General features: G+C 59.3%; 3 protein-coding genes across 3 annotated transcripts; all 3 read left to right on the top strand.

Annotated features, from left to right (window-relative positions):
• Window positions 1-1,706: 1,706 nt before the first annotated feature.
• Window positions 1,707-2,104, top strand: LOC130838761 (60S ribosomal protein L39). Its single transcript, XM_057712261.1, has one exon. It carries the CDS (start codon window positions 1,754-1,756, stop codon window positions 1,907-1,909), a length of 156 nt encoding a protein of 51 aa, XP_057568244.1. The 5' UTR covers window positions 1,707-1,753; the 3' UTR covers window positions 1,910-2,104.
• Window positions 2,105-4,412: 2,308 nt separating this feature from the next.
• Window positions 4,413-7,400, top strand: CD79A (CD79a molecule). Its single transcript, XM_057712812.1, has 5 exons — window positions 4,413-4,488; window positions 5,862-6,161; window positions 6,426-6,544; window positions 7,097-7,165; window positions 7,287-7,400. Exons 1-5 carry the CDS (start codon window positions 4,413-4,415, stop codon window positions 7,398-7,400), a joined length of 678 nt encoding a protein of 225 aa, XP_057568795.1.
• A 1,240-nt stretch (window positions 7,401-8,640) lies between these two features.
• ARHGEF1 (Rho guanine nucleotide exchange factor 1) lies at window positions 8,641-27,708 on the top strand. The gene is made up of 30 exons (XM_057712737.1): window positions 8,641-8,783; window positions 13,042-13,084; window positions 13,177-13,260; window positions 13,734-13,847; window positions 15,812-15,910; window positions 16,211-16,253; window positions 16,519-16,765; window positions 17,235-17,264; window positions 17,528-17,627; window positions 17,773-17,869; window positions 17,946-17,987; window positions 18,227-18,364; window positions 19,041-19,146; window positions 20,480-20,647; window positions 20,920-21,065; window positions 22,854-23,000; window positions 23,316-23,398; window positions 23,633-23,758; window positions 23,864-23,978; window positions 24,099-24,199; window positions 24,336-24,413; window positions 24,659-24,734; window positions 24,817-24,984; window positions 25,505-25,592; window positions 25,730-25,816; window positions 26,145-26,212; window positions 26,306-26,392; window positions 26,711-26,874; window positions 26,960-27,062; window positions 27,366-27,708. The coding sequence occupies exons 2-29, from the start codon at window positions 13,055-13,057 to the stop codon at window positions 27,041-27,043; spliced, it is 2,916 nt and encodes a 971-aa protein (XP_057568720.1). The 5' UTR covers window positions 8,641-8,783; window positions 13,042-13,054; the 3' UTR covers window positions 27,044-27,062; window positions 27,366-27,708.
• The last annotated feature ends 41 nt before the right edge of the window (window positions 27,709-27,749 follow it).

Genomic DNA, 27,749 nt, shown 5'->3' with positions numbered 1-27,749 from the left:
CCTCACCCCAGGTGGTCCTTTATGTGCCTCCAGCCCAAGGTGACCTCTGCCTGGTATGCATGTCCTTTCCTTGACCACATGGGAGCCTTCACTTTGGGGACCTGTGGCCTGGGCCCTGCTGTAAGATGGAGCCTGCTGTGCCTGTCCCAAGAATTGGGGGGCAGTGTTGAAGCTGCAGCATGGACCCAGCTGGAAGCAGACTGCTACTTCCCTCTCCAAGGGAGAGGCATGGCACCTGCACAGAGGCTGAGTTCCTGGGCCCTCAGCACCCCACCACCACCACAGTTTTGCATGGTAATTGGCTGTTGGCACTGGTGGGGCAGGAGCTCTGCCTGTGATTGGGCTTCTGGTCAAGGCAGGAGATACAGAGGGTGTCCAGTAGGCACGTGCTGAGCTCAGAGGGACAATCTTTGGGAGGACCCCCTTACCACCCCCATGAGACCAGGCCCACCACCCAGTTGGGGAAAGCTAAGATGTTGAGCCGGAGCTAGCTAGGCCAAGACCCCTGAGGCTCACCTATCCCAAGTTATTCCTCAGGTCAGACCCATTTCCTTCCAGTGCCAAGCCTGGCTTTGAACTCCAAATGACTCAGGTTCAAAATTCCAATGCTGCCCATAATTATGTGCAACTCTGAGCCTTCTGCTGCCTGTACAGCTGCTCACTCCTGCCTGAGGGATTCCAGGAGACACCATGTCTTGCTCAAAATATGGAAGGAATATCAAACCAGAGTACTACACCCAGTACCAGCCTGGAAGTCGTCAGGGCTGGAAGATCTGATCTGAATAAACACTGGACTACCTACCACATGCAAGGTGCTTTATAAATACTAAATACATCACTTAACACTGTGAAGTAGGTGTCAAAAAGCACCCACAGTTTGGAGATGGAGAAATTAAGTCACAGGTGGGGTAATTTGCCTGATGTTCCACAGCTAGGAGGTGAAGAGACCACTTGGACCTGGGCTCCAGCCACTGCAGGGCACTGTCCTTAGAAGTGGGGAAAATGGGGCCAAAAGGGTTACACTTCAGCCAGTCACTCTTTCGGGCCTGTTTACTCTTTTTGCTGATTGAGGATGAAGACATTTCTCACAATTGTCCTGGGAATGTAATGCCAAGCATCTGGTTCATTCACATAGTGCTAGATACCAGGGGTGCTAGCTAAGTGGGAGGTGAAGGTGCCCAGAAAGGCCAGGGTGCCTGAAAAGGCCTGCAGTGCAGCAGCTGCGCCCCTCCAGCCACTGGGGGGCAGTCGAGGGCCTGGACACTCGCTCAGCCAGGAAGGATGCTGAAGGAGGTGAGTTCCTAAGGGCTGCAGCATTTGGACCCAGGCTTCTCCCTACATGGGGCTTATAAGGAGGAACTTTAGAAGGGCTAATGACCTGTTATACAGAGAAGGACCCAACAGAACATCTGGGTCCCTGGAGGGAAGCGGGGAGGGCCTGAGGGCCAGAGAAGAGGAACTGTCCTAAGAACTGTGCTAAGCGCACTGATATTCTTACAGCCTCACAAGGAGAAAATGAGGCTCAGATGACCAGAGCTGAGATTCCAACTCAGGAAGTGTGAACTCTTGAGGCCCATGTTCTTCTGTGTGGGTGACATTTGCACTTTTTAATTATGAAATATTTCAAGCATGCAAAACAGTATACATTATAGTGTAACAAAGACCCATGAACCCACCACCCAGCTTAAAAAGTAAAACAAGGGTCCTCTTGTCTTCTCCGCCATCCTCTGCAAGGTTGAGTTAGCTCCTCAGCATGTCTTCTCACAAGACTTTCAGGATCAAGCGATTCCTGGCCAAGAAACAAAAGCAGAATCGTCCCATTCCCCAATGGATTCGAATGAAAACCGGTAATAAAATCAGGTACAACTCCAAGAGAAGACATTGGAGAAGAACCAAGCTGGGTCTGTAAGGAGCCTCACAAATGAAGTGGCAAACATTTGTGTCGAGTTCGCTTGCCTCTTACCATATCAGAACGTCACTAATGGGTTATTGTCTGGAAATGAGAAAAATGGGATGTTACCTCTTTTCTTGATGTGTTGGCACCAATGCTCACTATCAGGCCTGCTAATAAATGATACCTATTGTTGCAACTGTTAAAAAACAAAAAACAAACAAACAAAAAAGTAAAACAAGACAAAACTAGAACGGACAAAGCCCTCTGTGTCCCTTCCCAATCACAACCTCCTTGCTTCCCCCAGAAGTAACCCCTCAGGAGTGGGCTGTCACTCCCCTGCATGGGTTTACACCTTTTTTATTTTTTTAATATTTATTCAGGCTGCATCCGGTCTTAGCTGTGGCATGCGGGATCTTTAGTTGCCGTATGCGTGTGAGATCTAGTTCCCCAACCAGGGATCGAACCCGGGCTCCCTGCGTTGGATGCATGGAGTCTTAGCCACTGGACCACCAGGTTCACACTTTTACTGCAGGCATATGTGTCCCTAAGAGCACACGTGGGACTTCCCTGCTGGCGCAGTAGTTAAGAATCCGCCTGCCAATGCAGGGGACACAGGTTCAAGCCCTGGTCCGGGAAGATCCCACATGCCTCAGAGCAACTAAGCCCCTGTGCCACAACTACTAGAGCCTGTGCTCTAGAGCCCATGAGCCACAACTATTGAGCCCATGTGCCGCAACTACTGAAGCCCAGCTCCACAACAAGAGAAGCCGCAGCAATGAGGAGCCTGTGCATCACAATGAAGAGTAGCTCCCACTCACTGCAACTAGAGAAAGCCCATATGCAGCAACGAAGACCCAATGCAGCCAATAAATAAATAATTAAAAAAAAAAAAAGAATCTGGCAGGGGACAGGGGTTCGAGCCCTGGTCCAGGAAGATCCCACATGCTTCAGAGCAACTAAGCCCGTGTGCCACAACTACTAGAGCCTGTGCCCTAGAGCCCAAGAGCTACAACTATTGAGCCCATGTGCCACAGCTACTGAAGCCCGTGCACCTAGAGCCCATGCTCTGCAACAAGAGCAGCCACCACAATGAGAAGCCGCTGCTCTCCTCAACTAGAGAAAGCCCACAAAGACCCAATGCAGCCAAAAATTAATTAATTAAATTTAAAAAAGATTAGTCCCTGCTCACCACAACTAGAGAAAGCCCACGTGCAGCAACAAACACCCAATGCAGCCAATTAATCACTTTTTTTTTAAGTTAAAAAAAAAAACAGCACATGCTGTTTTGCCTTTTGAAAACAAGTCAGCCGGATCCTGCCACCGTGCATGTCTTCTCGTTTTCCTGTTTCTGAGATGCAGCTCTGTCGACAAGCAAAGCTTGGCCCCTTCTACTGCTGTGTGCTATTCCATGGACTGACCCTACCTCAATTTATGCATCCATTCTCCTGTAAATGGGCTTTTCACCTATTTCCCAGTTTTTGCTACCAAAAATCTCCCTGCCATGAGTTTTTTCGTAGGTGTCGCCTTATGTGTCTGAGCACGTATGTGAGATGATTCCCTAACTGCTCACAAACCTCTCAGCAACCTCCTGTCATTCCCCCTCCCCCACCCCTCAGGCCTCATTTTCCTCCCACTTGACCTACAATGATGCTCAAAGGAAGCTGGTCACACATAAGTGACTTGGAATCCCTGCTCCACCACTGGGCAAGTGACAGGGATGGTGTCCCCTCTCTGTGAGGGCCTCAGTCTCCTCCTCTGTAAAACGTGGGGTGGGGGGTGGCCTACCCTGCCCACTTTGTGGAGAGGCTAAAATGAAAGAATACCAAGAAAGAGCCTATTGTGGCCCTTGGGTGTTGGGAACGTCAACTTATGTTACAACCCCAGCAAGATATTTTAATCCTCATTTCTTGAATTAAAACTGCTGAACCTTGGAAAACATAGTCACAGAGCTGGTGGGCCTGCCTCACTTATACCTCATGAGCATTCACAGTAACCAACATTTATGAGCACCTACTACGTGCCAGGCCCTATGTTCAGTGCTGTGTGGGCACAACCTCTTTAAATTCTCTTTTTCCAACCCCAAGAAGTGAGGACACGGAGGCTCAGAGAGGAAGCAGGTTTCGCGCAAGGCCAGCGAGGGGCAAAGACCAGGCTCGGAACCATCACCACCCCCTGAGCACCTGCGCGCAGCCGGCACCCTCAGCTCTGGCTCCCTCGGGCTTCCTTTTCGGTGACGAGTCAGGACTTAAACCAACCTCTTCCCCCCACCCAAGCAGCCTCCTCTCAGGGGAGTTGTGGCGGCCACAGGTGCAGGGAGCAGTTCCTCTCCACTCAAGGTCTGAAGCCTACTGTCAGGGGCTGCCCGCAGCCCGACAGCCAAAGCGCCCAGCAGTGGGGCCAGTGGAGCCCATCTCCGCAGGGCTGGGCAGGAAGTGAGGCGGGGTTTGGGGCTCCGCCGAGGTGGGATCTGGTACCCCAGGACTGCTGCAACCCAGAGTAACCAACCCACCGGGAGAAGATGCCTGGGGGTCCCGGAGCCCTCGGAACCCCGCCTGCCACCATCTTTCTCCTCTTGATCTCCGCTGCTGGCCTGGGTACGTAGTTAACAGGCAGGTGCTGGGGGAAGGTTGCAGGGTGGGTGGGGGGCGAACTGGGAGACTGTTGAAAGAGCTCAGGCAGAGGGGGCAGGAGAGGAGCTGGCAGGAGTGGGGCTAAAAAAGACCCTGTAGAAACTGCATCTGTCTGCTTGACTGTCCCAAGCAGGCCAACGGGAGGCTGGAGGGGGCTCAACGAAGTGGAAGGGGTGTCCCCCGTGGCTGGAAGAAGGGGCGAGAAATACCTTCCCCACCCCCTCGTCCCCCCAGATCAAAATAAGGAACTAAAGTTGCCCTTGACTGAGCTAGGGCAGGGAGGGGACTTGTGCAGAGCGCTCAGCTTCAGCGGGGAGAGAAAGCTTTCTCCTTCTCTGCCCTGAATCCCAGTCACCACCCCCTACCTAGGGAACCCCTTCTCAGTGCTGGGGGAGGGGGTGACCTTCAGCCCTTCCCCTCCCACACACTGACATCTGGCAGGGCTGTGACCCCTCTGTTTGACCGAGGAGTTGAAAAAGGTGGCTAGTCACCCCAAATTTCCACTGGGAGCTGAGAGTGGAGTCCATGACCCTCAGGGTGCTATCTCTTTCCCCACCTCTTCCTCCTTCTCTCTTCCCCCTCTCTCCTCCTCCCCCCAGAAGAGGCAGAACCGACCATGTGGACTGGCCCAGGAAGGAGGGGTGCAAGAACTGGGGCTTCCCCAGCCTGGGCCACCCCAGCTCCCTTCCGCCAACCACCTAGCTGAGGCCCTCCCCTAATCCCCAGCCCAGCCCAGACACTGAACTCACCCCTGGCCCCCAGCTTGACACATGCAAAGTTACTTATGGAGAATGAGGGGCGGGGCCCAGGGTCACAGAGCAGGGCAGGCTCACAAACTAGCAGGAAGAGGCCCAGGGCCAGGAGGCCAGGGTTTGAACCCCTGATCCACTCCTGCTGCCCCGGGTAGCAGCTGTCCCACTTGTAAAATGGGATAATGAGAGAACCAACTTCTAAGGGTTCTGTAACAGTTATACACAATACATAAAGTGCCAGGTGTGGGGCCAGGCTGGGGCTGGGCTGAGAAAATAAACCAGGAAGGCCTTCAGGAGGAGGTGACACCCAAACAGATTTTGGAAGGAGCTGCCTGGCCAGGGGCACTTCTAGCACTAGGGGCTGAAGCACAGAGCAGGGGTGGAAAGGGCGGCAGGAGGGGGCTCTGGAGAGGCGACTGGGGACCCTCCCACCAGCGGTGCATCATTCACACTATTCCACACACACACACACACACACACACACACACACACACACACACACACGGCCAGAAGCGCTGCCACTGCAGGGGCCAGGCTGGGCCTGTGTCCCCATTCACGGTCCCTGAGCCACCTGCCTCTCTGCAGGCCCCAGGTGCCAGGCCCTGTCGGTGAAGTCGGGCCCAACATCGGTGACAGTGAGCGTGGGGGACGAGGCCCGCCTCCCGTGCGAACACAGTGGCGGCAAAGGTAACCTCAACATCACCTGGTTTCGCGTCCTCCAAGGCAACTCCTCGTGGCCCCCCGTAAAGCTGCACTGGAGCCAGGGCCCCAACAACGAGCTGATCATCCAGCAAGTGAACAAAAGCCACAGGGGCATGTATATGTGTGAAGTCAAGGAGGGCCAGCAGACCCAGCACTCCTGCGGGACCTACCTCCGTGTGCTTGGTGAGTGCCCGTCCCTCCACGGCTGGGAACACTGGCTTCCTCACCGGCGAAGCAGGGATGACGTCAGTGCCTGTGTCTCCTGCATCTCGGGCATCCTCACTCCGGGACTCACACACGGTGGCTGATTTTCTCACCTGCAGATCGGAGTGGGGCGGTTGGGGGGGGCGGGCTTCCATGGTCTTGGGCCTCACTGGGGGCGTGGCCGGGAGGTGAGAGGTGGGGCTTGAGGTGCCAGGCTCTGAGCAGCACTCCCTCCTCACACAGAGCCGCTCCCCAGGCCCTTCCTGGACATGGGGGAGGGCACCAAGAACAACATCATCACAGCTGAGGGGATCATCCTACTGATCTGCGCCGTGGTGCCTGGGACGCTGCTGCTCTTCAGGGTGAGCCCCGCCGGGGACCAGCGGCCCCCTGCGTCTGAGGCGCCCGCCTGAGACGTGGCGGAACGGCAGCACCCACCTCACAGGGGCTGTGAGGGTTCACGAATGTAATATAATGAAAGCATTTTACATGGTGCTGGGCCCAGAGGGGCGTCCTTGCTCCGTCTCCCCTCAAGGTTGTCCTCCCCTCCCCCTCCCCCCAGGGATGTCTCACTCTCCCCCTCTATCCAGGAGGGCTGTCGCCTCCAGATGTAGCCAAGGCCAAGGGAGACGGGGGCTGGTGTCCTCCCAGAGTCTCTGACCAGTAGCCTCTCTTCAGGCCACTGGGCAACTACAGCCATTTACTGTTATTGCTGTGGTTACCCGTGAAGAAGAACAGGCAGTGGCGACAGCCAGAAGGACACTGGCTTGGACCCAGAGAGACCCGCCACTTACAGGATATGTGGCTCTGGGCATGTCCTTTACCCACTGTGGTAAAGCACCTCCTGGCCTCCATGAGGGCCTGAAAACATATTCTCTCCCCCAACTCACCGAGGCTCCCCAATCCCCCAACAGAAACGATGGCAGAACATGAAATTCGGGGCAGATGTCCAGGATGATTACGAAGACGAAAATCTTTACGAGGTGAGTGGAAGGTGGGGGCAGGTGCATGTCTGTGGGGTCTCGTGGGGTTCCTCCCTGAGGTTGGCTGGGGGCAGGCACCCGGGCATCAGGGCCGGAGGCTCACCACCCTGTCCCACCCCAGGGCCTTAACCTCGATGACTGCTCCATGTATGAGGACATATCCCGAGGCCTCCAGGGCACCTACCAGGATGTGGGCAGCCTGCACATCGGAGACGTTCAGCTGGAGAAGCCGTGACCCAGCCCGACTGCCCGGCCGGCTGTGCGCCCAACCCGTGTCTCATCCCACTTCCCTAGAACCCTCTCTCTTTTCACAATCTTTCCTGGGAGTATCCTGACAACTTCTCCCTTGGGAGTGTCCACACGTCTTCCTTCTAGACTGTCCTCATCCCCTCCACACACCCTAACTCAATCCTCCCCTTACTGCCTTTTCCAGGCTTCCCCCCCACCCCCACACCCGTGTCCCCCCACCCCCACCCCCCGACCCCCAGTGGGTAATAAGCCCTTAATTGCTGCCTCTAGGGGAGCTGATTGTAGCAGTCTCCTTAGTGTCACCTCCCCCTCCCTGTTCTGTCATGGCCACTTAGTGATAATAAATCCTTCCCAACTGCAGACCTTCGAAGGAGTCATGGACCTCCTGCGGACCCCTCCCATGGCCACACCTGTTCTCTGGGAGCGGACTTAGAAGTGGGATTCGCAGAGCCTGCAGCCCTAATCTGGGGATGATGGGGAGACCCAGAGGCGATGACAGAGAGGGACACAGATACAGAGTTTCTGAGCCAGAGAGGGGAGGGAAACTGAGACAGAGATAATGGTGGAGACAGAGTAGTGAATTGAAAGACACTGAGGAGACAGGGCATCAGAGAGAGACGGACAGAGACAGTGGGAAGAGACAGAAAGACAAGAAGCGTCTATAGAAAAATGAACACGGAGAGGCTGACCCCTGAGACTCTAGGGAAAGCAACAGTTGGGGAAATGACTGATGGCGATGCAGAAAGATCCAGACCCAGAGATGGGGAGAGAAGGCTCTGAGGTAGAAAGTGACAAAAGGGTTGAAAAGACAACGCGGAGAAGCAGGGGCCCAGGAGCGGGAGGGACAGACCTAAACGGAGAAGAGAGGAAAAGAGAGACAGACACAGAGAGAGGAACACGGACAGAAACACACAGGAGAGGAAGACCAAGAGACACCCAGAGACGGAAAGCAGGGGCGGCTGCTGCGCAGACTGAGGCGCACGCAGGGCCCCCCGCCTCGCCAGGGAGGTGAAGGCCGACACCAGCCAGATTTGAGAAAGTGGAGCTCGCGCCCTGCGGACGGACAGACGGACTAAGCCGGGAGAGGTCGGGCGGGGTCCGGGCGGGGCCGATGCCCGCGGGTCCCGGGCGGAGCGGGGAGAGGAGGGGCGGGGCTGGCGGGCGGCGAGAAGGGGAAGGAAGCGGAGGTGCCGGGCGGGCGCGGGGCGCGGGCAGGAAGCGGGGAGGGACGGTGGGGCGGGGGCCTCCGGAAAAACGCCCCAACTTCCTGCCCCGCCAGAGCCAGGAAGCGGGACCCGGGACACCGGGCCCGGGATCGCCGAGCCCGACCTCGGGCGCCCCGCCGGTCACCTCCCCGCGCGGACACCAGGTACACCGTCCCTGGCCCCGCCCGGCCTCCCTCCCCTCGGCTGCTAGGGGAAGTGGGGAGGAGGAGGGAGGGGGCTGGGCGCTGCCGGCAGTGGACGGGCCTCCTCCTGGCCCCGCTGAGCCAGCAGCCGCCCCTCCCTGGGCCTCAGTTTTCCCATCTGTCAAAGGGGACAAAGGGAGGAGAACAAATATTTGCTGAGTGCCCAGTAGGTGAGATGAGGGCTGCGAGCCGGGGGTCAAGGCTTCCCAACTGCCCAGCGGAGGATGGATGATCAGTCCCATTGCACGGGTGGGCAAACTGAGGCCCAGGGAGTAAAACCGACTCTTCCCAGGGCACACACATCGTGAGACCTAGTGGAGTTGGAGTTTGAACTCGCAGGTGCTCTCAGCTAAGCGCCATCCTCCAACCCTCCATGCTTTAGAGCCACCCGAAAGGAAAAACGACAGAAACAGGGTCATAGGCCACAGTGAAGCGGAAAGTTGCAGAACGCGTTTGAAAGCATTTTTTGGAAAGGTCTTTTTCTGGGTCATGAGTTGTATACCCTGGGAGATGGGTTGTAGGGCACAGAACTGGAGATATTTCCCCATTGTACAGATGGGAAGACTGAGGCCCGGGGAGAGGTAATTACTTTTTCCAGGTTCCACTGCATGTCAGATGGAAATGTATGCTCTAACTAGGATTTTTGCTTTGCGGCCTCAGGGGAAAGTTTGAGGCGGGGTGGGAGGCAATGCGGGGAGAATTAATGTACGAGCATTGGGAATTCAAACGGTCCCAAGATAGGGCGGGGATCCCAGACTGGGGGCTAAGGGCAGGGACGTCTCGGCGTTCTCAGATTGAGCACCGGTCTGGGGGTTGGAACCATCCCCACCTCCCGCCCGGGGGCTGGGGGCGGGGGGCGGGGCCCAGGAGAGTGACGGGGGCAGTCGAGATACGGAAACACCAGCCCTCCAAGAAAGGCCAGAGCGGCCCTATCTGGCCAGCGTGGCTCAGTGGAGAGCTAGAGCGGCCGACAGGAGGAGTAGAGTCTCTTCGGCTGGAGCCTGGCAGGAGCGGGCTAGAGCGGCTGGCGGGAGGAGTGGAGCTGGAAGCAAAGGTGGACTCTGGGGTGGCTAGAGCGACTCGGAGGCGGGGGTGGGGGAGCCCGGAGCCGGCGCGCGGAGGCTTCGGTTCTGGCTGCTGCAGTGCTTCTCTTCCGACCCGGAGAAGGTGAGGACGCGGCCCCCGGCGGGCGTCAGACCCTGACTCCACACGTCCTCCCCAGCATCCCTGACCATGCACGCTGCCACGTCCCGTGTAGGATTTGGGGCCCGTGTACACCCGCCACGTCCTACACATGATTGGGGCTCTTGTAGACCCGCCACGCTCCATGTAGATTACAAGGTCCTACAGACCCTCCAGGTTCCTGCTGGCCTCCCATGGACGTCCGGCTCCTTACAGATGTGGGGTTTCCCTAGATCAATAGCATCCGCTAGAATCCGGGGCTGTGTAGATCCTGGGGGACAACCACACTCCCCTATAGAATTCTGGTCCCCCTTTAAATCTCCAGAGGTCCCATAAACTGGCTTCCTTCCCTTAAGGACTTATGATCCTGTGAAGTCCAAGGATCCTGGTAGACCCACCATGTGTCAAATAGAATCTGGGGCCTTATGCATTGCAAGGACTCACCTTGACTACTCCGTATCTTAGGTTCTTTAAGGCTCCTAGAGGCTTTTGGAGACCAGGGTCATCTGCTCAATATCTTATAGACCCTGAGCCCTGCATATACCCCAGGCTCCCATATAGCCCTCACACATGCTCCCTTTGCTCTAGGACCCCCACCCTTAAGGATCTTCTAAGCCTGCCCTCATCTCCGCAGCCGCATGCACATAGCACCCTCTCTGCTGGACCCCAGGCCTTGTCAGTTGCCTTTAGATCCATCTGACCACTTCAACCTATCATTCTCTAGCCTTTGTAGAACCCCCCCACCCCCCTTCTTCTGAGCAGTCACCCACCCCACCCCCCAGTCCCCTCTGAGCCCCAGGCCTGTGTGGAGCAGTTGAGTCCAATCTGCACTCCTGCCCAGGCCACAGTGCCCACATACCCCTGAGTCTCAGACACCATAGGGAGACCTGATGTGTCTCAACTTTGGTTCAGATTTCAGATTCCTAAGGTGGGGGTGGGGATTCCCTATGCTCTGAAGCAGTACATCCTGGGAGTTAAATGCATGAACTCTGGAGCCAGACTGCCTGGGTCGGAGTCCTGGCTCTGCCTCTCATGAGCTGTGCCGCAGTTTCCCGCTCTGTAAAATGGGGATAATAATAACAAGACTGACTTCACAAGGCCACTGAGGAGATTGAGTTAATACCTATTAAGCAGGAATACTGTGTCTGGAACATACTTAATGGCACTTAGCGTACGTTAAGGGTTAACTGTTATTTCTTATCATTGCGATGAGGCATAAAAGAGAAAATACATGTAAAATGCATGTTCCGGGGCCTGCCTGGCACCTCAGCTCTTGCTGAGATAATGTGTGTGTCCTCGCCTTTGCCCTCTTGGAGTCTTTTCCACCCCTGAGTGGGATGAGCACGGACCGTCCGTGTCCACGGTCATGCTTTCCAGCCCCGAAATTGCAGCTGGTGGCCTGGTGAAGGTTTTCTGTCTCGGATGGGAGTAATAATAGCACGGGGTGCTTGTGGTTTTGAGGGTTCAGTGAGTTACTCTGTGAGAAGCACTTAGAGCAGTGTCTAGCACACTGTAAGTGTGGCGTGAGATCAGCTCTCTTAATAAATAATCACTATTATTTTTCTGCCTTGGTTTGCAAACTTATTTATGTGAACATTGCTCAGATCTTAAGTCACCCAAGCTTGGATGTCAAACTAACACACTTTATGGAAAAGAATAAAAATGAGGCCTGCTTGGATGAACCCAGAGGATGACATTTGGACACTCCAGAAAGCATCATTGTTTAATGATTGTAATCAAAATCCTGGCTGCCATTTTTTGAGTGCTAGGGAGGAGGCTGCGGAAGAGGGAGAAGGGTGGGTCTCAGGCGACTAGGTTATAAATAGCTTTGGGCTGTGGGGAGAACTACCCCCACCACTGGTCCACCCCACCCCGTTTCCACAGCTCCTCCCCTTCTGACACGGGCTCGAGTGGCATTAGTCAGACTAATTAGGGACACAAGATGTCACTGGGAAGACACAGGGAGAAGTGGAGATCCTAAGGGAGACATGTTGGGAGAGAGTGTGAGAGATGGGAGAGAGACGAGAGACAGCACAAGAGACAGTGCCACGGACAGGTGCGGGGACAGTGGTTGCAGGAACCAGATGTGGGGAGACAGGCAGAGACCGAGGGGGAAGATGGAGAAAGAGAAGCAGAGGTGGGGCATAGCGACTGGGGGCGAGGAGGCGAGGCAGAGACAGTGGGAAAACTGAGACAGGTCTGCCGGAAGAGAGAAAATGAAGAAACGGAGAAAAGAGGTAAAGACGTGAGGCAGATTCAAGAGAGAGACTGCCAGGGAGAGGTGGCTGGGGAGAGGCACGCCAGCAGACTGACAGACAGACCAGACAGGTGGACATAGGGTAAGGGAGACAGACGCACCTTGGGGATGACCATCTGAGGACTGTGCCTTATTTTCTGGGATGGAAGCTGGAAAGATGCCAGGTCCCTGAGGGAAAGAAGTGGGTTCGTGGACTCTTGGTCCCTGAGGGAGGAGGGGTCACAGTTTTGTTTTCTTATGTGGAGAGAGTTGGGGGTTGGGGGATTTGCCATTGTGATTTCCTGTCACAGGAAGTGGGGCTGGTGGGTTCAGAGGCGGCATCCTGCCCCAAGCCTGTCACAGGTCGGGAGAGCCCCCACACCCCAGTCATCTCCCTCCCAGTTCCCCTTTAGCCTTGCCATCTCTGCTCCCTGCAGGCCATGCCTCCTCAGGACCCAGCCCCCCACCCCTCCTCCCTTAGATCCAAGAGTCTGAGCCCCCAGGCCCCTCCTCCATCAGGGACCCAAAATTGCAGGCTCTCACAGCCACAGCTCTCTCATGGACCCAGGCTCCTGGCCTCCAGCCTCCCGCCCCCCCAAGGCTCCCTGTCCTTGGGCTCCCCGCCCTGGCTGGCCTCTGAAGGGCTCTTTGTCGCCACACAGAGGCCCCATTGAGCTGTGGAGCCCGGGATGCGGGGGGAGTCTGTTTACTCACCTTTGCACCTGGGCCAGGAATCTGTGAGTAACCGCCCTGTGCTGCCTCCTCCCACCCCTCTAACCGCGGCCCCTCCTCTTCCCCCAGCCCTGCGGAGCCCATGGAGGCAGAAGACGTCGCCCGAGGGGCGGTGAGTGGAGAGAGAGAGCCGAGGGGTGAGGGGGTTGGGGGGCTGTGAGGTGGGGAGCAGTGTGGGCTGAAGCCATCCCTCCCCTTCTGCAGGCCCCAGGGCCCCCCCGGCCTGGCCCGGTGCCCGTCAGCATCATTGGGGCTGAGGACGAGGATTTCGAGAATGAGCTGAAGTCGGTGAGAGGGGCGTGAGGTGGGAAAGCGGCTGTCCCAGGCTCCCCGGGGCCCCAGCCCTCAGGTCCCGTCCTCAGCGTCCCCTCCCACCTTATGTCCTGTTCTCCATCCTCAGATGCCGCCACTCCGCCTGCTCTCACTGCCCATCTCTCTTCCTTCAGTCTTCCTGGTGCCTCCTTCCTCACCCCATCACAGCACAGACTCTCGCCCTGTTTACTCTAACTCGTTTTTATCTCTGCCCTCCCCCCCCCAATAATGACAGCACAGGTCCTCGTTCCATCTCTCCTGATTTCTCTTCTCATCACCCACCATTATAATGTTACATCTCATCCATTCTCCCCAACCCCTGACTTGCCACCATCACAGCACCCCCACCTGCCGACTTGGATGCATCAGGAAGTACCAGGGAAGAGGGCGGGTCAAGCCCCAAGCTCCTCCTCTGCTCCCCACTCTCTCACTCCCATCCCCGCCCCCAGAACCCCGAGGAGCAAAGCAACCAGTTCCAGAGCCTGGATCAGGTGAAGCGGCGCCCGGCCCACCTCATGGCCCTCCTGCAGCACGTGGCCATGCAGTTCGACCCAGGACCCATGGTGAGGACGGGGCTGGGTAGGCACGGGGAGGGGAGGGGCGGGGCTGGGACCGTCCACCGTGTTCAGTGCCTTAGACCAGTGAGGATGAGCCCAGGGATGAGCCGGGCAGGTCTGGAAGACTGATCCAGAGCACACAGCCTGAGAGCCAGGAAGCCCGCCACGGGATCCAGACAAGGGTGCAGGTGCCCCGTGTCCATTTCTGAGCAGTGGGCACGGCCTAGGAGAGCAGGCACGGCAGGGTCTCACAGAGCAACGGAGAATCCCGGAGCTTGGCGGAAGCCATGGCCCCAGCCCCCTTCCGTGCCTGTGGCAGCATCACCCATCAGTGACAGCGCCCTTTCCCACAGACGCTGGAAATCAGATTCTCTGCAGGTGCCACCAATCGGTCCTTCAGGGCTGGTGGTTGGGAGAAAACTGTTAGCCTCCTCGGGTCGGGGCAGCACAGCAGGCTCTGGTCCAGAAACAAGGAAACCGCTACAGGCAGCCCGTGAGGCAGAGAGAACGGAGTGGATGATCCAGAAAACTTGTTATCAGGCAGAGAATACCGGGCAGGTATGAATGTAGAGCCATGCCGTCTGGGAGACACCTGCAGAGTCGAGAGAACCAAGCAGGTGACTTAGAGAGGAAGAAACCACAGCACTGGCTGGAGGGGGCTCTGTGGATCAGGGTCCCGTCCCAAGGAGACCCCAGGCAGCCCAGCACACGCTGGGAGCTGGGCTTAGCGTAGGGCACTGCGTTGTACTGAAGATGAGTGGTAGATCCCTCCAGAAAACAAAGAGACTGATGGAAGTGGCAGGGAGGGAGGTCTGGGGGGTGCAGAGAGAAGGGTGTGTTGACTGACCGAAGCTTCGGAAACCGGCAGGCAATCAGGAAATTGCTGGAAAGGTGACTACCCCTCCCCCGGTGCATAGAGGCTCTGGCCCTCTGGGCAAGGGATTCCCACCCTCTAAGCCTGAGGGTTTCTAGAACTTGAACTCCTGGAATTTCACCCAGAGATTGTGTTGACTGCTGTGTCCCTTTAGAGAGGTGGAAACGGAGGCCTGGCCAGAGCCAGGGGTTTGGCGAGGTGACCCAGATAGCCTTCAGCATTTTGAGATTTGTCCTCACGCTGTTCTGTCACCTCATTGGCTGGGGGAGCGGCCGGGAGAGAGTTGGGGTCCCCGGGGCTGCTTCCTGTTGGCCTCTGATGGAGTTTTGAGGGGGCGGGGAGGGGGCAGGCACAGATGATTGGGATGAGTCCTGGGCACCCTGAGACCTTGTCCCTTACCTGATGAGAGTCCCCCAGGAGCCAGGACAGGTTGGAGGCCCCACAGCATCATCCGTGTCACCTCCGGGAATGCTTGATGAATGAACGAGTGAGCGCGCGCCACTTGTCCTCCTGTTTATGTACCCAGTCCTGCTGTGCACGAGGCCCTGTCTGGGACACAGATGAATCAGAACGTCCCCCTGCCACACACACACACACACACACACACACACACACACACACACACACACACACACACACACACACACACACACACACACACACTAACCCCAAGTAACGCAGGGTATTGCTAGGCAATGGAGAATAGTAGAGACAGGCTGCCTAAAATCCAGTCCTAACTTACTAGCTAGTTTTCTCATCTGTAAAATGGGACAACAGTCATCCCCCCATGATTGAACAGGTTAATGGGGGTAAAGCGTTTGGACAGCGTCAGGTACGCACTGAGCCCTCTTAGTGTAGCTGGGGGTGGTGGTACAGCAGCACACGGGAGACAGGCCAAAGAACCATTTCACAGGAGACAAAATTAGCGAATGCTGTGGTGGCCCCGGGAGGCTGTGAGGGAGGCAGGTGGGGGCCTGGTGTTCGGATGGGGGACATCGGGAGCACTTTGCAGAGGGTTTGCGCCCTGAGGCGTTCCAAGGGGCAGTGCGGTTTGGGTGGGGTAGGAGGAGGGTGGGTCACGCTCTGTCTCCCCCAGCTCTGCTGCCTGCACGCGGACATGCTGAGCTCACTGGGCCCCAAGGAGGCCAAGAAGGCCTTCATCGACTTCTACCACAGCTTTCTGGATAAGTGCGCGGTGAGAGACACCTTTGAGGGGACCCTGTCCCCCTCCCCTTCACCCTGGACAGCCACCCTGCTCCTCCCAGCCTCCACCCTGCTGAGGGCCGCGTGAAGGGGTGCCTGGTCTGGGGAGACCCTATGCCAGTCTGGCCCTCCCTGCACTGCTCCCTCCCCTCAGAGCATCGTTGCCACCCATTACCTGGGCCGCCATCCCATCGATCCCAGCGCTGTCCACGTCACTGCCGGGTGCTCCCTGCCATCCCAGCACTGCCCCTTCACTGCTGAGTCCTCCCCTTCACTCCATTCTCCTGAGCAGATTCTGCGGGTGCCGGTCCCTTCCACCGTGGCCTTTGAACTTGGTAAGAAGAGGGAACTTTGGGATAAGGGAGAGGTCCTGGCGGGGACCAGGAGCCCCTGGGAGGGAAGCCGCACTCATGCTCTCTGAACAGAGGAGATTCCTTCCTCCCTTCCTTCCTTCCTTCCTTCCTTCCTTCCTTCCTTCCTTCCTTCCTTCCTTCCTCATGGCCACCACAGCCCAGGGAAGCATGGCTGTTGGAGTCCAAGGGTGGGAGGAGAGTCATGGCCCAGGGAACTGACCCCCAGCCCCTACCCCTATCCCTGCAGACCGCACACGGCCCGACCTCCTCTCTGAGGACCTCCAGCGGCAGTTCGTGCAGGAGGTGGTGCAGAGCCAGCAGACAGCTGTCAGCCGGCAGCTGGAGGACTTCCGCTCCAAGAAGCTCATGGGCATGACACCCTGGGAGCAAGAGCTGGCCCAGCTGGGGGCCTGGGTTGGGCGGGACCGTGCCACCTACGAGGCCCGGGAGCGGCTCCTGGCTGAGCGGCAGCTGACGCAGCTGGAGGAGATGCAGTGAGTGGGCCCAGCCTCTCCGCAGCCCAGGGGGCTCCCTCTGCTGCCCCGTTCTGTCCATTTCCGGGTTCTCTCTGCAGCTTCAGGGTTCATTTCCTAGTATTTGGGTTCCTCCCCTGACGTCTGGGGCCCAGCCCTAGCATTTTAGTCTATCTGGTTTTGCATCTTCCCTTCTCAGCTCTGGGGTCCCTGGGAACCCAAAGGGTTTTGTCAGGGTCTTGTCCACAATCTTGCATTTAGGCCTGGGCTTTGGATCGTGTCCTTGCAATTTTCCCGACCTCAGAGGAGAGTTTCAGTGCCAGTGATTGTCCTTCCCAGATGCTTCAGCAGCCCGCCTCCGCCCAGTCATCTGCCTCTCCTCTCTCCCTGTCCCAGCTTTGAAGGGGACAGCAACTTGGACATTTGCACTGTGTGGTCAGGGACCCCAGGCTCAGCAAATTTGCCACAAACTTCTTTCTTCTTCTTACAGACACACCATCTCTAACGATGAAGAAAAGAGGTGATGGAAGCAGAGACGCCGGCGGGCGGTTTCGTTTCCTGGGCCCTGAGGGAGGCAGGCCTACCTGGGGGCCTGGGCTTTGAGCAGCATCCCTGGCTCCGATCTCTAGAACCCTCTCTCTCCCCTTTCCTCAGAGACTGAGCAGGAAGTGGTTGTGGGGCTGGGGTGGGAAGCGAGCAGAGGGGAAGCTGTAGGGGGGCAGCAGGGTACCTGCGTCCATGGGAGTATGCGTGTTGTGCGCCCTGACCACCCCCTCCCCACAGTGCCGCCGTGGTCACCTCCATCGGCCTGTACATGCGCCACCTCGGGGTGCGGACCAAGAGTGGGGACAAGAAGTCAGGGAGGAACTTCTTCCGGAAAAAGGTGCTTCCCTGAGCGCTCGAACCTGGCCCTTTCCTCCCCGGAGAGCCCCAGGGAGCCTCGAGACTTTGCGCCTCTGGGGTCTGATCCCTCTTGGTTGGCATCGGCACAGAAATGCCCAGTTCCCCCCCCCCCCCACCTTCCGCAGGTGATGGGGAACCGGCGGTCAGATGAGCCGACCAAGACCAAGAAAGGACTGAGCAGCTTCCTGGATGCCGCCCGCTGGAACCGGGGAGAGCCCCAGGGTGAGGTGCCCGGCCGCGGCCCCACCCTGACTTCCCCATGCTGCCCCCCACCTCACGGTCCCATCTCTCGTTTCAGCCCCAGCCCCAGATTTTCGACACCCAAAAGTCGAGACTGATGGTAATGGTCCTGAAGCTAGAGCATCCATCCTAGGGACCTGAGAGGGAAGGGAGGGAGGGCGACCTACTAGGTCCGAGGGAGGAGGGGCGAGGGGCTGGGACTCCTGGGTCTGAGGGCTGAGGAGGGGTCTCTGGGTGATGGGGAGGACGGGGCAAAGCCAGCATCTTGGATTCCCAGGCTTTTGTGCATTAGAGCCACTGGACTCTTATATTCCCCTCTCTCCCTCAATCCCTCCCCAGCTGAGAAGCCAGGCCTTACAGACCGTAGGGGAGGTCTGGCGGTGCACTTCCGGGACCGGAATGCTGGAGGCCCTGGGCAGGACACCCCTGGAGTTTCTCTGCACCCTCTGTCTGGGGACAGCCCTGACCGGGAACCAGGTGAGAGTTTCCTGGGCCCCCCAGCAAAGTGGCTCCTTGGTTCTCTCCCCTCCCTGCTCCTGGTCACCAGTGTTATTGATAACCACCCTCTTCCCTCGGTTTACCCTTTCCATGGCTTTCCTCCCAGGCTCTGGCCTCTATCCTGGTGATGGGGTTCCCCACCTCCTTGGACTACATTTCCCATCAGCCCCCACAGCTTCATTTCCCAGAATCCTCTCTGAGTCCACTGCCAATCAGCCCCCTTAGATGGTGAGCCCTACAGCTCCATGAACTTAAGGTCTCACACTCTTTGTGTGGCCCTCAGCCTGCTGGATCTCAGGCAGCTCCTTGAACACGCCTGGGTTCAAATCCTGGCTCTACACTTTACTTGTTAGATCTTGGAAGTCGCTCCCTCTCTGAACCTCAGTCTCCTCACCTTTAAATGGGGTACATTCTCTTCCCACAAGTCCTGGTGGCGTGTCAGGAGAATGAACGGACGTGGAGGTATCCAGTCTCCTCCCCGAGTGCGAGACCGGCACCCTAGTTTTGCGGCATCTTCACCCACTGGGCCCCAGCTGCCCATGGCCTTGGTGTCAGAAGTCCTTCCATCCGTCCATCCGCCCGTGCAGGACAGAGCAGCCGCAGGGGCCTTCCAGCCAGCCTTGCTCTACCCCGCCTTCTTGCCTTGTCCGCACAGGTGCTGATGCCCTCCCAGAGCTGGGGGACCCACCCCCGCAGGGCCCAGCCAGCCTAGAACCCCCAGCGCCCCAGGAGAACACGGAGGAGGGCGCCGACACAGAGAGGTACCCAGGGCCGGGTGCAGGGGAGGGGCCCGGCACAGGGCTGGGCTTCTCTGGTGCCTGCCGGGAGGGTGTGTGTTGGGGGGTCGCGCTGCCACGTGCGCCTGCCTGTCCCCAGCCAAGCCATCTCCCCTCTGCCTTGCTCTTCCCTCGCTCCTTCTTCTCCCCTTTTTCTCCTCTCTGGTCTTTCCTCAGCTTCCCTTTCCTTCCTTCTTCCTCCCTTTTTCCTTCCCTTCCTCCTCCTTCCTTTTTCACTGGTTTTTTTCTCCTCTTCCCCTCCTCCCTCTCTTTCTCTGCCTTCCTTCCCCTTCCTCTGCTTTCCCTCCCCTCGGCTCCTCCCGGCCCCCCTCCCTCTGCCCCCCACCCCCCACCCTGCACTGGTGAGTCCCTTTCCCCTTCTCTTTTAAGCCTCCAGCCCAGCTGCCTTGCTCCTGCCTCCCAGTGGCCCTTCCCTCCATCCCCCAGCCCTCTGTGCTCCATGCCCGGGGGCCCTGTCCCCCTCACCGTTGGGGGGGCAGGCGCTGCCCCCTGCCTGTCCTTGTGCCGCTGCTTTGGGGGCCCTTCGGTGGGTGGGGGAGGTGAGCTGGGTTCCATCTGGGTCCACCTCTGACCCTGTGCCCCTCTCTCCCCAGAAGGTGGAAGAGGTGGGTGCCTGGGCCCTGGGTGGGGGGAGGGCTAGCCCCTCCCCCATTTCTCCCAGCCCCTCTCCTCTCCCTGTGGGCCACCCCCTCCCCTTCACCCCTGCAAGGGGTGGGTGGGGACGCCACCCTCCCAGCTGAAGAGCTAAGTATGGAAATCCCCCTCCCCTTCCTCAGCTCCTGGCTCTGCCCCCGTCCCCCTGCCTCAGGGAAGGGAGGGGTCCGTTTTGTGCTCCATACGGGGTTTCCCTCCCCTCCCCCACCGATTTCAGTATCCCTTCCGGCCACCCCCCACTGGCCCAGCACCCCAAAGTCACACTGGTCCTTCTGACTCTCTTCTCTCTTCTGTTGCATGTTTGGTCTCTGTCCTGGTCTCCCCCCATCTGTCCCTGTCCTGGTCTCTCCCCATCTGTCCTTGTCCTATTCTCTCCCCATCTCTGTCCCTGTCCTGGTCTCTCCCTGTCTCTCCCTGTCCTGGTCTCTCCCCGTCTCTCCCTGTCCTGGTCTCTCCCCATCTGTCCTTGTCCTATTCTCTCCCCGTCTCTGTCCCTGTCTTGGTCTCTCCCCATCTCTGTCCTGGTCTCTCCCGATCTGTCCCTGTCTCTGTCCTGGTCTCTCCCCGTCTCTGTCCCTGTCTTGGTCTCTCCTCGTCTCTGTCCTGGCCTCTGCCTGACTCTGTCCTTGGCCTCGGGGTCCAGGCTGTCGGGGCGTCTGGGGCGCTCGGAGAGCCTGCGGGTGAGTGACCGCCGCCGGCCTTCCCGGGGCAGCCTCGGGGCTAAGGGCCGGGGTGGGGGCCGCTCCCGGAGCGACGTGGACATGGACCCCAGCTCCGCCACGGCCGTGCTTGGCCCTACCCGACGAGCCACGTACGTCATTCCTCCCCCCATCCACTGAGGCAGCCTGGAGATTCAGGGAGGCCTGGGTGGGGGGTTGTTGCCAGAATCACCGAGAACTGGGTATCGGACGCTGAGGTCACTGAGGGCCTCCAGTGGTCACAGGAGAGGGGTAAGAGGCTTCTTTTCAGAGATCTGGTCTGCAGCACAGGCCACAGTAGGGGATAGGGTTGGACACTAAGGAGTTGAAGACGCCTCCCTGGGATGCCCTGAGCCGGAACCCTCACAAGGCCTCTGTCCCACAGCCCCGAGCCTGGAGATGAGGGGGAGCCTGGCCGATCGGGACTAGAGCTGGAACCAGAAGAGCCCCCTGGCTGGCGGGAGCTCGTCCCCCCGGGCACCCTGCACAGCCTGCCCAAGAGCCAGGTGAAGCGGCAGGAGGTCATCAGCGGTGAGTGCCACCCCTCCAACCCACTGCAGCGGAGGTCACAACCCAGCTCCAGCAAGGACAGACAGTCGCAGGGAGGCGTCCGTCTCGGTGCGACACCAGGCAGAGCCTGGATGCAGCCCGTTTCCGACAGAGGCAGTTTGTTAAGTACAGAACACTCCATGGAGTGCGGCCTTAGACGTGACATTTCCAAAGAATTTTTTTTGGAGTGCAAGGACAGTGTTGACCTTAGGAGCCAGAAGCGGTCTATCAAATTGTATTTCTAGCGTAAGCCTCTGTTTCCTTATTTCTAAGACATGGGCAGTGATAGTTCCTACCTCAAAAGAGTGTCACGAAGGTGAAGAGGGGGTGATGCGTGTGAAACGTGCAGCGCAGTGGTGGGCCCAGGGTCAGAGCATTTGGGTGCGACTGCTGTTGTGACTGTGAGCTCAAGCGCTCAGGGGAGAAAAAGGTTCCCACCCAGAAAATGTGGGGAAGATAATCAGTGTATTAGCAGTGCTTACTTCGGAGCAGACAGATGATGGGAGTACCGTTTTTGTCTTGATTCTTTGCTGTGATTTCAAATCATTTGTGTGTTGAGGAGGGTTTGGCAAACGGAGAGTACTTTTGGAAGCTCGTGCGGAAGTTCATTTACAGATTATTTAATAGTGAGAAAGGTTCTCATTCAGAATTGTTAGGGCAGTAGATAAATGCTTTTTGGGTCACAGATCCTTGTAAGGATCTGATCAAAACATTAGCAGTGCTATCCAATAGAACTTTCTGGAATGATGGTAACATGCAGTATCTGTGCTTTCCAACACGGTCACCACCAGCCACGTTATGGCTGTTGAGCGCCCGAAGTATAGTGAGTACAACTGAGAACTGAATGTTGCATTGCATTGCTTTTTTTTTTTTAATGTATGTATGTGTGTATTGGCTGTCTTGGGTGTTGCTGCTGTGCGCAGGCTTTCTCTAGTTGTGGAGAGTGGGGGCTACTCTTCGATGCGGTGCTTGGGCTTCTCATTGCGGTGGCTTCTCTTGTTGTGCAGCACGGGCTCTAGGCGTGCAGGCTTCAGTAGTTGTGGCACAGGGCTCAGTAGTTGTGGCTCACAGGCTCTAGAGCACAGGCTCAATAGTTGTGGCGCATGGGCTTAGTTGCTCCTCAGCATGTGGGATCTTCCCCAAGCAGGGATCAAACGTGTGCCCCCTGCACTGGCAGGCAGATTCTTAACCACTAGCACCACCAGGGAAGTCCCTGCATTTCATTTTAATTAAGCAAAATTTGAAGAGCTGTGTGTGGCTTGTGGCTGCCCCATTGGACAGCATAGCAGTTTCTCTCACCAGAAAAATAGGCACATGTAACACACAAAATTGTGCATTTAGTCTCTGGGGACTTTTGGGGCCCCTGGAACTCAGGCCATCAACCTGTGTGGAGAGAGGGTCATCATGCCAGAAACTGAGCCTGCGAAACTTGCTGGATGGTTAGACTTGAAATAGCTGCAGGCAGTGAGGAGACCAACTCAGCCTGGTTTGCCTGGGACTGTCCCCGTTTTAGCACTGAAAATCCCATGTCCCGCGAAACCGTGGTGTGGGGGCAAACTGGGACCACTGGGCCCCTTGGCCGGCTGCCCGAGCCAAAACAGGCGGTGGGGTTGAGAAATTCTCAGTGGCTGTTTCAGGGGCAAGTGACTCCACCCAGAGAGGACCATCCCTGTCCTGTCCCCGCCTCCTCACTCCCCAGCCTGCCTCTGAGAGTGCCCCCCATAATTTGCACACTCCCCAACCACACCTCCTGCCTGCCGGCCCCCGCAGAGCTGCTGGTGACGGAAGCGGCCCACGTGCGCATGCTCCGCGTGCTGCACGACCTCTTCTACCAGCCCATGGCGGACGGGGGCTTCTTCTCCCACGAGGAGCTACAGAACATCTTCCCCAGCCTGGACGAGCTCATCGAGGTGCATTGTGAGTGCAGGGCCGCGGCCCTATGTCCCACGGCCAGCTCTCCCCTTTGTTGCCTTGATGACAAGCCCTGGAGCCTGGTCTGCTTGGGTACCTACCCCAGGCAGCCTGTGTTCCAGCACGGGGGACAGCCCTAGAGCTCACATTCTATGGGCACATCAACAGGCACGTGGTGGGGCGTGCAGGGAGACAGGCCCACCAGCCCCAAGGATCAGACACACCCACCTGCAGCCCGCCCCACCCCGCCCCCCACCAGCTCCCGACCAGCTCCGCATCCAGTCTCGAGGGCCCCCCACATTCCCTCTCCGCTCCCCACAGCCCTGTTCCTTGATCGCCTGATGAAGCGGAGGCAGGACAGTGGCTGCCTCGTTGAGGAGATCGGAGATGTGCTGCTGGCCCAGGTGAGGGCACCCGGCCTCGCCCCCCCACGGTATCCCTCCCCCACGCCCCCTCTGCCTGGCTGGGGACCTGCAATCCAGGCCCCAGGAGGCCAGGTCTCACGCCTCCACCCCCTTCAAGACCCAGGGGGCTGGGCCCCTAGCGCTGTCCTCCTGTCTAGCCTACGATCCCCACGTGAGGCCCCGCTCCCCCCGCTCCCACCTGAGACAACCTCCCTGGCCTGAATCTCGCTGTAGTTTGATGGTGCCGAGGGCTCCTGGTTCCAGAAAATCTCCTCCCGCTTCTGCAGCCGCCAGTCGTTTGCCTTAGAGCAGCTCAAAGCCAAACAGCGCAAGGAGCCTCGGTTCTGTGCCTTTGTGCAGGTGAGGCGGGGGTCTGGGCCCCAGGGTCCCAGGGGAGGGGGGCCAGTGTCCCAGGCCCGAAGGCCAACTGGAACACCGGCCACCTCGGCGTTTCTGTCCCTGCAGGAGGCCGAGAGCCGCCCTCGGTGCCGCCGCCTGCAGCTGAAGGACATGATCCCCACGGAGATGCAGCGTCTGACCAAGTACCCGCTGCTGCTGCAGAGCATCGGACAGAACACAGGTGGCAGCAGGCCCCGCCCCATCCTGCCGGGCCCCGACTCTCCGGTCCCTAACCTTGGCCAAGGGACCAGGAGCGTCCAGGGTTGGGGTTCACCGGGGCTGTTCTCCCCCTTGCCTGCAGACGCGTCGGCAGAACGGGAGAAGGTGGAGGGGGCGGCTGAGTGCTGCAGGGAGATTCTGCACCACGTCAACCAAGCCGTGCGTGAGATGGAGGACCTGCTGGTGAGCCTGGGTGGGCCCCCAGGCCGGGGCAGCGGGGCGTGTGTGTGTGCAGGACCCCCTGCGTGTCCCCCTTGGGGTCAGTGTGGGTCGCCCCAGCTCTTGGCTTGTCTGAGTGACACTCCCTTCCCTGCCCCAGCGGCTCAAGGATTATCAGAGGCGCCTGGATTTGTCCCACATTCGGCAGAGCAGTGACCCTACGCTGAACGAGTTCAAGGTGCCCCCTCCCCGCCCCCCCGCCCTCCCCTCCCTTCCCTTCCCCTCCCCTCCCCTCCCCGCCACCCACCCTGGTCCCGCTGCCCTGAGGATTCCCTGATACCACACCCAGGACGCAGGAGGGGCCCCTCAACTCTGACCCCCTCCTCGTGCCCAGCAGGGCAGCCCCTCCCGACCCCGTGGTCACCCCCACCTGCCCCTGCCCCGCCCTCGCCTTCGCTGACCATCGCGCCTTCCTGCCTCCAGAGCCTGGACATCACCAAGAAGAAGCTGGTCCACGAGGGCCCGCTGACGTGGCGGGTGACGAAGGACAAGGCTGTGGGTGAGCGCCCGGGCGGCGCGCGGGGGGGCCGTGGGGCGGGCGTGTCAGGTGGGGCGCTGAGCACGGGCCTCGCCCCCCGCAGAGGTCCACGTCCTGCTGCTGGACGACCTGCTGCTGCTGCTGCAGCGCCAGGACGAGCGGCTGCTGCTCAAGTCGCACAGCCGGACGCTGACGCCCACGCCCGACGGCAAGACCATGCTGCGGCCGGTGCTGCGGCTCACCTCCGCCATGACCCGCGAGGTGGCCACTGGTGAGGCCCCGGGCACAGCTGTCCCCGGGCGGGGCAGGGGAGGAGCCCCCCTAAGAGCCGGGCGCGCACGTGCTGGCCCAGGGGAGGCCTGGCAGCCCGAGGCGCCGAGGCCGGGGAAGGGGGGGCGGCCTGCGCTGGGCACGGCGGGGGCACCAGGCCCAGTGGTGGATTTTACGAAGGGAGATGGGAAGCTGCCCCAGGTTTCTGCACAGAGGAGCAGCCAGTTCCCACCAGTGTTTTGAAAAGATGCCCCAGCTGCCTCTTGGGGGTTGTATGGAGCAGGGGTGGGAGCTGGGAGCCCAGTGAGGGGGTGGGCGTGGTTCCGGGGGTCTTGTAGGTACAGCCAGACAGGGGGCTTGTTTCCTGAGTAGATGAGGTAGGGCGCCGCAGGGGAGCACGGTGTGGGGGTGGGGTAGGGTGAGTTGTGGGAGCCCTGACGTGCCACCGTCATGGGGGGGCTTCCCCAGGTGCACACTGGGGTGACCCTGGCTTCGAGCCTTGCCTCTCCCTCCCCCTGCAGATCACAAAGCCTTCTACGTCATTTTTACCTGGGACCAGGAGGCCCAGATATACGAGCTAGTGGCCCAGACTGTGTCAGAGCGGAAGAAGTGAGTGGCTCTGGGTTCCAAGAGTGGGTGGAGGAGGCGGCCCGGGCGCCTGGGTCTCTGGGGACAGGGTGGGGATGGGAGGTCCTGGCACAGGGTCTGGGGGCTCTGACTGCCCAGGGGCTGGCCTGTCTCCCCAGCTGGTGTGCCCTCATCACCGAGACCGCCGGATCCCTGAAGGTCCCTCCCCGAGCCTCCCGACCCAAGCACCGGCCCAGCCCCAGCAGGTGAGGGGGCCAGGGAGGGAACTGGAGGGCAGGGGGCAGCTTCCCTGTGTGCCCCAGCACCCGCGCTCCAGCCCAGTCTCCATGGTGTGCGTGCACATGAAGATGTACACATGTGTGTGCCGACCCCACCACGGCCCCTCTGTCTCCTGTCCAGGCCTCTCTGTCTTCCACTGGCCGGGACCCTCTGTCTCTCTGTCTCCCAGCCTCGACCTCTCTCTGTCTCCGTCTCCGGACCTCCCTGCCTCCCCACCTCCAGTTCTCTGCTTCCCTGTCCCTGATGCCCAGCAGGGCCAGGGCCGTAGGGTCACCCAGCACTTGCTCCCCCCAGCACCCGTGAACCCCTGCTCAGCAGCTCTGAGAATGGCAACGGTGGCCGAGAGATGCCCTTGGCTGACGGTGAGCCTAGACAGAGGGGCGCCAAGTGAGGGTAGGGCTGTCCACCGGATCAGCCCGGCGGGATCTGAGCCCCCTCCCTGCTCCCCCACCCAGGCCGGATGGAGAGAATCTTCAGCGCCCTCCTGCCCTTCAGCAGACCAGGCCCTGAGGGCCAGCTCGCCGCCAAGGCCCTTCAGAAAGGTAGCCCAGCCCCACCGCTGCGGGGCAAGGCCCCAGCCTGCACCACCATCCTTGGTGGCTCCAAGTCCCGCTTCCTTCTGCAGCCCCATCGCTTCCTTGACCTTCAGTTTCGCCTCTCCCTGGACCCTGCGCCCTCTTCGGTGCCCTCACGCCCCGCCCCAGCCCCAACCCCAGCCTCACCTTTGCGCCCCCTTTCGGACCCCATCTGGCTAACCGGAAGCTCACTCCCTCCCACGGGCCCCGGCCCCTTTCCCACCCTCACCTCCACCCATCCCAGCCCGAGCCCCGCCTCTGACGCTGTCCCCTTGCCCTGTCCAGTGCTGTCCCTGAAGCGGCTCCTGCTCCCCTCGGAGGAAGATAGAGGGGTGGGGCCTCCCCTCGAAGGGGACGGGGTCCCTGGGGGAGGCCCCCCGAGCCCAGCGCAGCCCCAGGAAATTCGGGAGGAGCTGCTCAGCCTGGAGGAGACCATTAAACAACTGGAGGTGGTGGCCTTGGGGTGGGGGGCGGATGGGGAGGAAGGGGCCGAGTCAGCGGAGGGACCCTTCTCATGGATGATCCCCCAACCAGGAGGTGGAGGAGGAGTTTTGCCGCCTGAGACTCCTCTTGTCTCAGCTCGGGGAGAACACTGTCCCCCCGTCTGGCTGTACCTGAGGCCCCCTGCCCCAGGCAGGTGAGTGGGGGGCTGGGGGCAGCTGGCACTGCCCGGAGAGGAGGCGCCAGCGTGGCCACCTCAGGCTCCCGCCACGCCACAGCCCCGTCTGTTTCTTTGCCTCCATCTTTGACTTTCCGCATCTCCTCGCTCTGCCTCCGGGCTCCATCTCTCTGTCTCTGTCCGTTTCTGTTTCTCTGGCTCCTCTGTGCTCCTTCCCCACCCTCCCTTTCTCCCTGTTTCTCTCTCTCCATCTCTCTGCTCTCTCTCTCCATCTCTCTCCATCTGTCCCCCATCTCCATCTCCATCTCCCCTTCCCCCCAGGCCTCTCACAAGAAGGAGGGCCACCCGCCACTGCACAGCGGCCGCAGCATCTCCAACCCCAAGGGTGTGTGGAGAGGGAGCCAGGCTTCCGGGGCCACGCCTGGGGGGGCCCAGCTGGGATCCCTGCCCCCCCCCAACCTCCCCCTGGCCTCAGCCATCTCTCCCTCCTGCTTGGGGGACTCAGGGCTTCATTCTGGGGGGGGCACCACCTGGCCCCCATTCCTGGGCCATCTCAGTATTGCCTGGGGGGGGGTCACCCCTCCAACCCCCACCCCCAAGTGCCTTTGCTCTGTTTTTATACCCTGAATTGGAGGTTTATTTTTTAATATATATTATCTAAGGAGAGGTCTGTGTTTGTGACGGCGGGCAAGGGCCCTGGGGTGG

The sequence above is a fragment of the Hippopotamus amphibius genome, chromosome 16, assembly GCF_030028045.1.
Source record: "Hippopotamus amphibius kiboko isolate mHipAmp2 chromosome 16, mHipAmp2.hap2, whole genome shotgun sequence".
Lineage (NCBI taxonomy): Eukaryota > Metazoa > Chordata > Mammalia > Artiodactyla > Hippopotamidae > Hippopotamus > Hippopotamus amphibius.
The sequence above is the reverse complement of the archived record's forward strand: the minus strand, read 5'-3'. Positions and strand labels throughout refer to the sequence as shown.